This window comes from Limulus polyphemus, unplaced genomic scaffold (assembly GCF_000517525.1).
Source record: "Limulus polyphemus unplaced genomic scaffold, Limulus_polyphemus-2.1.2 Scaffold2516, whole genome shotgun sequence".
NCBI classification, from domain to species: Eukaryota; Metazoa; Arthropoda; class Merostomata; order Xiphosura; family Limulidae; genus Limulus; species Limulus polyphemus.
The window spans coordinates 45,665-57,060 of record NW_013668126.1 but is presented as its reverse complement, the minus strand read 5'-3'; the positions used below and the strand labels follow the sequence as shown (position 1 = coordinate 57,060).

At 30.5% G+C, this 11,396-nt stretch overlaps 1 protein-coding gene across 1 annotated transcript in view; it reads left to right on the top strand.

Moving 5' to 3' along the window:
- The window catches only part of LOC106467176 (laminin subunit beta-1-like), a 103,200-nt gene that overhangs the window by 48,166 nt on the left and 43,638 nt on the right, over nt 1–11,396 (top strand). Inside the window, exons 8-13 of the mRNA XM_013927497.2 lie at nt 4,988–5,176; nt 5,707–5,886; nt 6,422–6,531; nt 7,178–7,393; nt 9,519–9,677; nt 11,041–11,161. Of these exons, the coding sequence (XP_013782951.1) occupies nt 4,988–5,176; nt 5,707–5,886; nt 6,422–6,531; nt 7,178–7,393; nt 9,519–9,677; nt 11,041–11,161 (975 nt within the window). The remainder of the gene's footprint in view (nt 1–4,987; nt 5,177–5,706; nt 5,887–6,421; nt 6,532–7,177; nt 7,394–9,518; nt 9,678–11,040; nt 11,162–11,396) is intronic.

Sequence of the window (11,396 nt, the reverse complement as noted above, 5' to 3'; positions counted from 1 at the left end):
GTTTTATAATATATGATACCATAACATAATAGCACGTGTGATGCATCATTATAACTTCTGTATTGTTAGCCAGGCAAGTCTGAAAGGTCAATATAATAAAAATAATAAATATATATAAATGTATAATGTTATGAGATTTAAGCTATTTAGTTTAAACATTTATGTTTTCGTGTTATAATTGGTTGTCAAGAATGAAAGAGGCATAATTTATATTGATTTCCTAATTTTTTATGGTTAATACAAGATTGGGCAAATCTACCGAACGTGTACAGAGATTCATCAGTGAAAATAACATATAAAATATAAAGTTTTTTTCTTGCAAAACATTTGATAACTATCTGGACATTATACAGATTTTGCATGCGAAATTTGAAACGTTTCTGGTGCATAAAAGTATTTTTAATCTTAAAATAAAAATTACTTTGCATGTTGGATAGGTGGCAACATGCAAAAAGAATAAAAGGCATGAGAAAAACATTGCTTAACAAACTTTAAGACTTAATAAAAAAAATTGTACATTTTACATATAAAAGCATTGTAACATTTACTGATAACCTGCCAAATTTCATTAACATACGCTTTACTAATTTAAAGGTTATAGCATGAAAACTATAGCAAGCACAAAATGGTTACGAGGTCAGTCCTAGGGAACGAGCTTGTGCTGAAAGAGTTAATAAGGGTGGAATTTTTCAGAATGTGATACATATCTTACACAAACAAAATATACTTGTATCAAATACAAATGCACTTAAAACACAGGATGCTTGGCCCTAGTTCTTTTACAGCTACAGGCAAGTTTTAGTCTGCCCTCCACCCCACACATCCTCCTTTATTTTTTACCTACAATTATCAATTATGCAACAAAATTGTAGGACTATAAATCAGCTAAAAGTTATTCGTTTTCATTTATTTATTAAAGTCCAAGGAAGTAGTGTAGTAACAGTTAACACACCAATTTGTCAGTTCAGAAGTTTATATTTACAAAAATTTCATATTGCTTGTTTTTTTTTAAGGTGAAAAAGCAAAATGCTTTGCTTCAAGTCCAATTTTTGTGCACTTTCTTGCGCAGTCAAAAATTGTTGTTAGTTCAACCAGTCTTGTCATGGTTGATCTTGGATAGGTTTGATCAATTTGTCCACATTTCAAATCTTCCTTCTTCAGTACTCAGAGTATGTGATAACATTGTCATGAATCTTATAACCTTCACTAAAAACAATCAAAACATTAATACCAAGATTCTTAAAAAAACATTTTTTTTCTATTAGAACTTTCACAATTTAAATAGAATATGCTCACAAATTGAAAATGCTAGCCTCAAGAGTTTTACAACTGAACTTTAACCTTCTAACTCAACAATATAATCTTCACACAAAGAGTTAGGGAAAAGAAAAAAAAAGCCATTTCATAAGTTATCACAAAATCTACTTAATAATACAACAATTTCAAACTTTGATTGATTATAGCTTACAATACTTATAAAGCTTTAATTGAGTTTCAAGTAATATCCAGTCTAAAACTCCATGTTTTTGAGCATCTGGTTTACAAGTCTTCATTTCTCTTATTTACAACTAGATGAAGAAATTGCAATTCAATGTGGAATGTTTATAGACTGCTGATGAAACATTTGACGAACTTACTTGCATAACATGATAGAGTGATTTATATATGACTATTGTTACCATAACACACTGTCAGTTGTTTTGTCTCAATGTGAGAATAATGTTACAGTTAATTCTAACTGTGTATGAGCTGATATCATTCACAAACAAACTCAACAGACAGCTCAACTGAATGGCAGGGGAAAGATATGTAAGATATAAGCAAAATAAGAATAGTAAGAAATGAAAGAATACCACTTCACAACATTATCTGGAAATTCATGTGCAGCATGTGTTAAATCAAAATTTATGACTAAGAATAAATACACTTGGATATCAGCCTTGTTAAGATGTGCCTCTAAATCATTCTGTAAACAAATTCAAATACAAATTTAGTTTACTTAGATCAAACCTTTGTGGTAATTCAAGAATATATCTGCATACAACTGCCTGATCTCTACAAAAATGAGAGGTTGTTGATTTAGTATAATTTGTTGCAAGTGAGTTGAAAGATTCAGTCCTGACGTTAAAGATTGAATAATATACAATGATTTATTTTCTGAAGAAAATTAAAGTTGGCCAATCATTTGGATGGACTATTGCATTGTAGTGAACTAAATGAAGAAAGTATAATAAATTGTATTTAAAGTAATATTAATTCACGAGATCATGAAAGGAATGAATAAAAGATGCAGATGAAACTTTGCTAGCAAGTCTTGGCTCTTTTAGTACAGAAAGCAATCTGTCTTGAAAAGACTCAAGACTTGCAATCACAAAGTACATTCTTTCTGCAGCTGATCAATCAGAAGACAAGCACTTAAATGCAGAAGTATGTATATTCCATATACAACAGTCACTTAAGTATCACCCATACACAAGGTCAAGCAAAAACCCCATGAAACAGTAGACATGATCCTTGACCAGTCAAACTACAAAAAATAACACCTCTGGCTGAATCTTGAACATGATCTCAACTGCATTTAGTATATTTCAAAATTGGAACTTGGAGAAATTGAAAACATTTTGTATATATGAAATATATGCTATAGGATAGTAAGATAAGTAGTATTTGCATATTACACTTTGTTAAACCTTTATAGTATAAACTTTACATCTGTTATGTACATTATCATACTTCCTCTAATACTTTACAGTTGTCAGCGTACTAAGACTATCTGTTTAGTTCTAGCAATTGCTGTTTTACTGAAGTTTCAGTTAATATGGTAAATAACGTATTTTGTTGATTTATTTTCTAATTTATTTCTTCCTACCACATTTCCTAAATAAATAAACTAAAAAAAAAAAACTGTGGTCCTTTTTTTCTTCTAATTCTTGATCAAACAAGATAAAAAATAGTTTATATCTGTGAATTACAAGTTAAAATTAGTATGGTCTGATACACAAACATTCTTATCAGTATATGGGGGGGGGGGGGTCTTTGATTCTTGTTGGTAATACATTTTTTATACTTTTTTTATTAGATTGGTTTCTCATATACTTTGTGTTTTTTAATGTAAGCTCTATTATGTAATCTTTTCTAGTTGGTTACAGTACCAAATCTCTTTACACTTTTCACCAAGCATTCAGTTTTCCATCTTAGCTATCTTTCTACTATTCACAAAAATCCCAATTATTGATTTTTAAGATTTATTTTTAATGTTTACTTCATTGAATATCTAAAAAAAAAACTGTTGAAAAATATTTGTTTGTAAATAAAACTACATTATCTGTCTATAACAGGGTATGTACACACACGTACATGCACACCTTGAATCATTTCATTTGTGCAGTTAAGAAAGTGTATTGATACACAGCATTAATTAAACATACCTAAACATTTTCATCCTGTACTATCAAATGAAGGCTCAATCTACTGAATGTAATGCTTTGGGTTTCATGTGAATAAATACAATAGTACTTTTCACATTTTGCTTTTTCAGTTTCCTTCATTGAGCTGTTTAGGACACATTATATACTGTTGAATAAGATTTCCTGAATCCAATTTGACATTATGTTAAAAGCTTAGTTCATTCTGCCAATTTATGAATTTGCTATTAACACTTATTCACTAGATTCATTATAGCTTAAAAATTAGTAGGATCATTTAGGTCTCTAGACTTAAATAAGACATACACTTTTATATTGTTTATTCCCCTAAGTATCTATATGATTAATCTACTTTTTTTAAAATAACTATTAGTACTTATGTAAATCCCTTTAGGAATTCTGAGAAAACCCAATACTTACTGGAGTTTCTTCATCAGTAATATCAATCTTCAAGCTAGTATTTTAAAAAAAAATGCCATTTCACCATTAATCAGTTTTTACAAGTAATAAATAAAAGTTTAAACCATTTTTGGTTTCATTTTCTAAAGATTAGATAATCTTGCAGAATATTCTAAAATAAAAAAATACAATTTTATCATTAATTTTTCTTTATACTTATTCTATATCTATTTTTATATTATTTCTGCATATTCTTTTTGTGTTTTAATATCTTACTCTTTTTAATGTTGTCAGTAGGTTAATTTCAAAGCTTCTGCATTCACTGTCATGTTATTGATGTCTTTTGGTTACTAGCATAATCCATGACCTGCCAACATGTCATGCTATTCCAAAAAAGCAACCATATACTAGTCCCTCTGTGATAGATAAGTCAGTATCAACTTATATTTTTGTTTTACTTTGGTTTCTAATTTTCAATTTGTTTTAATTTTGATGTAATTCAGCAGAATAATTAGCACATTGTTCTCCTTCCCTATTGGCATATAAATATCCATTTTTTAAATATTAAGTTCAAAATTAATTTCTTTTTTAGTGGGAGGGCTTATAAGTCATTTTGATTTATCTTTTTTTTTGTATATATAACTTCGATACTTTATTTGTTCAAGTATTTTAAGGAATTATTTTTACAGTAGATGATAATAAACAACTATAATTTTTGTATTATATTAGAAAAGGCTTCACACTTATTAACAAACAAATCTGTCTTCTTATCCATCACCTATTGTTAAGGTATTAATTTAAGGGTCATAAGTATGGAACTTTTGATGAAATAGAATACAACTCTTAGTAAAAAGTCAAGATTCTATAAGTTTGTTACTGTAATGTGTCCTAGGATGGAGCTTACGTTTTTGAGTGTACAACAAGATGGAGTTAATTGACTTTGTTTATAAGTGCTAAAGGTCTAAATGAGTTGAGCTGCTTATTTAAGAATATCAGTGAAGTTTGAAAAATAGCAATTAGATTGAAAGGACTGTACACAGATGTTACTATTTTTATAAAAATATTTCTTTCAAAGTCCAAGAAGAACTTGTTAATTCCATATTTAATATTGTTAGGGGTGGCTAGATTTGAAGTGTTTTGTGTTCATATTTCTTATTTCACAGAATGTAACTGCAATGGACATGCCACTAGATGTCACTTTGATCCAGCTGTGTGGGAAGTAACAGGCAGAGTAAGTGGTGGTGTGTGTGATGATTGTGAACATAATACCATGGGTAGAAACTGTGAACAATGTAAACCTTTCTTCTACCAGGACCCCAACTTAGATATCTGGGACCCTAGTATTTGTCAAGGCAAGTATCATGATTAAAATGTATGTTTTGATGTATGCTTCAGACTGTCCTAAAACATATAATGTAATTCTGTTTAGTTTATGGATTCAGATTTCATAAAGTTAGGATCATTATCATCAGTTGCCAGAAGTTCCATTTATAAAGATAATGTGTAGAAAAGCTAAAAAAAAGAAGATTGAACAACATTAAGAATTAGGTTTATACTGAAAAAACTATATAAATAAGTGTATTTATTGCAGCTTAGATTAATTTTTAAAAAGCTTATGAATAGGTTTCACTTCACTCAGCAGGTAATGTATTGGAACCAAGAACAAACAGAGAATGATTTAAAGATAGTTGAATAGTTCATGATATAATTAATATTAAGTTGTTTTTTTTAATATTTACATATATGTGTTTTTAAATTTGATAATTACTTTCTTTGCCTAGATACCTAACAACCAAGGTTTAGATATGAGAAATTTAGAAGCTGCGTATTCCATGGAATTCTGAATATTCTCTTAATCGAAGTGAATTTATTCTTTTTGTAGCATGTGACTGTGATCCTCGTGGATCCCTGGAAGATGGGATTTGTGACTCTCGAACTGATCCTGCAGCAGGACTTGTAGCAGGTGCTTGTCACTGTAAAACAAATGTAGATGGTCGCCGTTGTGATAGTTGTAAAAATGGATACTGGAATTTCCATTCTGACAATCCAGTTGGTTGTGAACGTACGTAAAAATGTTTTATCGTCAAAGTTTGCAGTCTAGTAGTCTGTTTCTGGTAAATGAGTAATTAAGTAATTATCTATTTTTATTGCTTTTTGGTAAATTGGTAATGGATGTTGTTTATAGTGAAGTTAATACATTTAAGTAAATAAACAGTTATTGTTCAAATTTAATATTGCTAGAAATTTATTGAGCAGCAAACTACTGAATTTACCTGTTCTTGTACTAAGTGAACCATCATGTTTTAAGATATATTTTTCACAACATGCTTAGGTTCCTGAGAATATGAACAGTATATTTTTTTGGAGAACAAAAACTCAGTGTTAAATTAAGAAAAATGTTTACACACTAATTAACATAAAGTCTTAGTTGTTAAAAGATTTGAACATGCTGTATGAATGATGTGAATTTTCTTAAATTTAATAATAAACTTATTGTTTAATATGAGTAAAAAGAAATAAACAATGAGTTAAAAAGTATTGTGAATGAAGAACTACAATTTCTAACTTTTGGAATTAATATATTTTGCCTACCTCAGCTTGCACTTGCAACACACTTGGTACCATTGGTAATCATGGTTGTAACGTCTTCACTGGAGAATGTACTTGTAAGAGAAATGTGGTTGGAAGAGACTGTAATCAGTGTTTGGTAAGTTTGTGGAATTATTTTACTATGCAATATCTTGTAAATAATAACATTTTGTGATGAAAATTTAACAAAATTTATTGAGTTGGAGAAAGTGGATAAATAATCAAATTTCAATGACTAAAGAAAGTGAATAAACAGTACATGAGAAATTTTTATCTCGAGCCTATTAGTTCAAAATAAATATTCCCAGAACAAAAGTTCCCTTACCCCTGCTAACTCAGACCTTATAATCTTGGTTTGTAGACATTTAAATAAACTATGTTTCAGAACCTTTTTTTATGATATAAATAAACCCCTTGTTTTATATTCTTGTTAGAAATACAAAGGGTATAGAACATATACATGAATGAAATTAGTGTACTTGATCTACTCACACAATAGTTTGTAAATTGTAATTATCACATTTTTTTTTGCTTAAATATATATATATATTTATTTCACCAATAATGATTAACAGTTTTATGTTTTGTAAAAAAAAATGAAAAATTACTTATTCCTCTGGGTTGAAATTTGTGGCAACTGTTATTAGTACATTTATTTAAGAGATAAGATTTAACCTTTATCAACTACTGAACTAAAGTAATTATGTAAATAATATTCATCTTTTTGGTGAAATGCTTGTTTTCTGTCTTGTTTCTTCCAATAGCCAGAGCATTGGGGATTGAGTTCTAATGAAGAAGGATGTCAACCTTGTAACTGTGATCCTGGTGGTTCTTTTGATAACAACTGTGATGTAGTGACTGGCCAGTGCCGTTGTAGACATCATTTAAGGGGGCGTATGTGTGATCAACCAGAATCTGGATTTTTTGTTGGAAACCTGGATTATATGGTTTATGAAGCAGAACTTGCTAGAGGCTGTCCTGTAAGTACTTAGATTCATCTTTATATTATAAGTACTTAGAGTAATATAATTCCACTCCAAAAAATACCTTTAAATACTGAAATCTTGATTATTTTATAAGTACCTGTAAATTCTTAGTTCTACTCTAATGTAATACTTGTAAATTTTTGTTCTACTAATATACAAGTACCTACGAGTTCAATGTTCCTGTTCTTTACAAATAACATTTCTTTTTAAGCACCTGTAAATCATTAATTTTGCTTTTACACATGTACCTGTAAATTCTTGTTTTGTAAAACTATGTATAAGTATACAGTTTTACTTAGTTCTATTCTTCTAGAACATTAGTTAAAAAAACAATTGCAGTAAGCTCGTGGGGAAATATTTTCTTCCAAAATAAATACTCGCTTCTTCACACTGAATAGCTAACCTTCTCAGCTCTTCTTTTCATTCTGCCAATGAGATTTGCAAAGATCAGCCTTGTGAAAACTTGCAACTAATCTCACATAAAACCATGTGACTTTTTCGATGACGAGGAACCCACTTTGAGACTAATAATCGCTGGAGACGGCTTGAATGGGTACATTTGCTGTTATGTTAAACTTATATTAAAGTTTTTCTTCATTACCCATTCAAGCCATCACCAGCCATTACATGTGACTTTTTGCTACTACACAATGACATCATCATGCAACAGAACTCTCCAACAGTAGGAGTGCCATGCACCTCCATGTGCAGTGACTACCCCTGCATTTCATGCTCATGAATCATCATTTCTTCTCTTCAGCACAGTATTGGCCAGACGTGTTTAAATTTCTTGTCAGTGTTCAATGAGATTTGCATTGTTAATGAAACTTTAATTTTCACTTACTTTAGCTTTTGTTTCAAAAGCTTTAATATTTTATCATGATGGTGATTTATAATTAGTCCTGAATGTAGAACATTGTTTATGTTTAGACCTTATTTCATCTGTGATTTTTCAAGGACTGTTAGATTTCAGGGTTGTAGCAGCCATTGTTCAGTCTCTTGTGGATTTACTCGTGCTTAATGGTCCTCTTACTCACATCTTGTTAGGTGAATTTTCTTCTTGTCAATCAGGAATGAACTATTGGTGTACATCCTTCACCTACTTTGGTTTAGGTAGTATTCTACCATTCATTGACTGACCTTAATCCCCGTCACACCAAACATGCTCGCCCTTTCAGCTGTGGGGGCATTACAATGTGACGGCTAATCCCACTAATCGTTGGTAAAAGAGTAGGCCAAGAATTGGCGGTGGTAGGTGATGACTAGTTGCCTTCCCTCTAGTCTTACACTGTCTTATGGCTTGTGTGCGAGTTCTTGAATGACTATATACCTATTCCACGCATCCTTATGGCAAAATTATGGCTTCTTTGCCTCTTTCAATCTCTTATATGGGTGACGAGTATACTCTGCATGAGATGAGATGTTTCCCACAGGTATGCCCCTATGGAGCCTCTGCCATTATGTGTCATACCCCATGGGCTTCCTTTGGATGTTTTCTGAAGGGAGCTTATCTAGGTAACCTTTACACCTGTCCCACCACCATCTTAATGTGATATTCCTTGTATTCTGTGTGAAGAGGTGAGTATTTGTTTTGGAAGTTAACATTTTCATTCCTTGAAAATGTATTTCCGAAAGATATTTCTTCACACATTCTCGCCCATCCTTACCCTTTTCCGGTGCACATTTCTTCATTGCTTCATCAAAGAATGAGAATTCATGTGCACGAAATGTAGGGAAGGGGGAAAGTCATTGCGCATGGGGTGTGTAGCAGTCCTATTCATGTAGTAGTGCTAGTTCACATGGTTTCACATGAGACTAGGTGTGAGTTTTCACTTAATGGGTTGCAGTTCTCTGGAATAATGCACAGAATAGCTGAGGAAGTCCGCTATTCTGTGTGAGGAGGTGAGTATCTATTGGAAATGCATTTTTAGAGAAGGAAAATGTTAACTTTCATGGTAGGATGTTGATTGTTAAAATAACTACCTATAGATTAGATGGTTATATGAGAACAGATATTACAGTCTTTGGGTTAGGAATTTATTTTTCAGAATATATATATCATTTATAATATTTTTTGTTACAGCAAATTAACTGTAATACTAATCTCTTAATGTTTCAGCATTGCCAAGTTCTGGTACGTGAGCCAACTGGGGATAGAGAATCTACATGGACAGGATTAGGATTCATGAGAGTGCATGAAGGATCTGAGCTAGTGTTTGATGTTGGAAATGTTCCAGAATCTTTGGAATATGACATTGTCATTAGATATGAACCACAGGTAATGTAAGTCATAATTTAAATTTCTCATGAGTCCAGTATTACAATAAAGCAGTGTTGTTCATACCATATTATTAATCTAAAAATTAGAATAAACATACTACATCTTGTCCAAGGAACCCAGTTTTTTAGAAAATTCTATGGTCATTTTATGTGTTTTAAATATTTTAATTATTATATACTTAAAAATAACTATTATTTATGTATTCAGTCATGTAAGGTAAATGTACCAGAATATTACAGAGACTCCGGTGACAGTACCACCAGATTTAATTGAAAACGTAACCAATGATTATTCTCAACCACTTCTCACTAGTCTATGTGTTTTTTACATCACTCAGGATGATGTAAAAACTGTCACATCGCTACCAAGTAAGAATACAGTGTTAAAGTTGGATAGTTTGAAGTTCTTTACAATAGACATTTATCTATTTCTACACAGTTGATTACCCTAGGCTCAATATTGAAGTGTTATTAAAACAATCTTGTTAATATTAACTAGAGGAAAATGATAACGCAGAATTGTTGTTACACGATAACAGAATAGCTGTTGAAAAGTGTTTGAAACTTTTGCGAACAAAGTACATGTCTTATAATAAATCTTTGCAACATTTAATCCCACAATTAAATTGGCATTTTGAGCCTGTTTTATAGTAATCTGCCATCAGTTTGAACACAAGTTTTATCATTGTTAATTGTGTTTGTACAAAACAGATTTTCAATTGGTTGATTAAAATTTTAAATTCATAATTAATTTGTATGGTATTTTGTTTCCTGAATTATTAGGTGTTTTAGCTTTTGATATGAAATGTACATTTAATTTAAGTCAAATTAGAAATTTAAGTAGAGTAAGTATCAGACATTTCTTTATAGTCAAAAGCAAGAATTTATAAGGTGATTAGTAAAGATTCTTGTAAATACATAATACACATTTTTTTTTAAAGTTTGGATTAACAAGTTGTTTAATAAAGAATTCTCTATGATATTTAATAAAATGGTATTTAGAGAATTTAGCAGAGAACCTTCTGAGATATGTGTGAACAGATGTTTTTCTTTTAGGTGGCTAGTCAAAGCTTAATTAATTTAATTTCCATAGTTTTTTCTAAAAGCTATTTACATAGTCAGTAAAAGGTTTTATAAGAGAATTAGCAAATACTTGTTAAAATATAGGTAGATCATTAATAAAAGAATCTATAAGATTAGTTGACAAGTTTGTTTTTTTCCTTTAAAGAAATAAATTAACGAATGTTTATCTAGAAGGTTGGTATTAGTTGGAAGAAAATTTCTAAAGTTAAATAAATCTAGGTTTCTTTAATATAGATTCTGCCTCCTATTATACAAAAGTTTATAAACATTTTTTTTAGTTACCAGGAAAATGGGAAGAGGCAAAAGTTTTGATCAAAAGACCAGGACCAGTGGATCCCACTGGTCTATGTGCTAATACCATCCCACAGGATGATATAAAAACTGTTACATTGCCATCAGGTAATATGTTTGCATCTACATATTTGCTTACCCTAGGCTAAATTTTGAAGTGTTATTAAACCAGTCTTGTTAATTTTAACTAGTATTTTTATTATAATTATTCATTAGTGACAATTTCGATGATGAGGAACCCACTTTGAGACTAATAATGGCTGGAGACGGCTTGAATGGGGTAATGAAAGTAAAAAACTTTTAATATAACGAGCAAATGTACAACGTTTCGACAAGGCTGCTG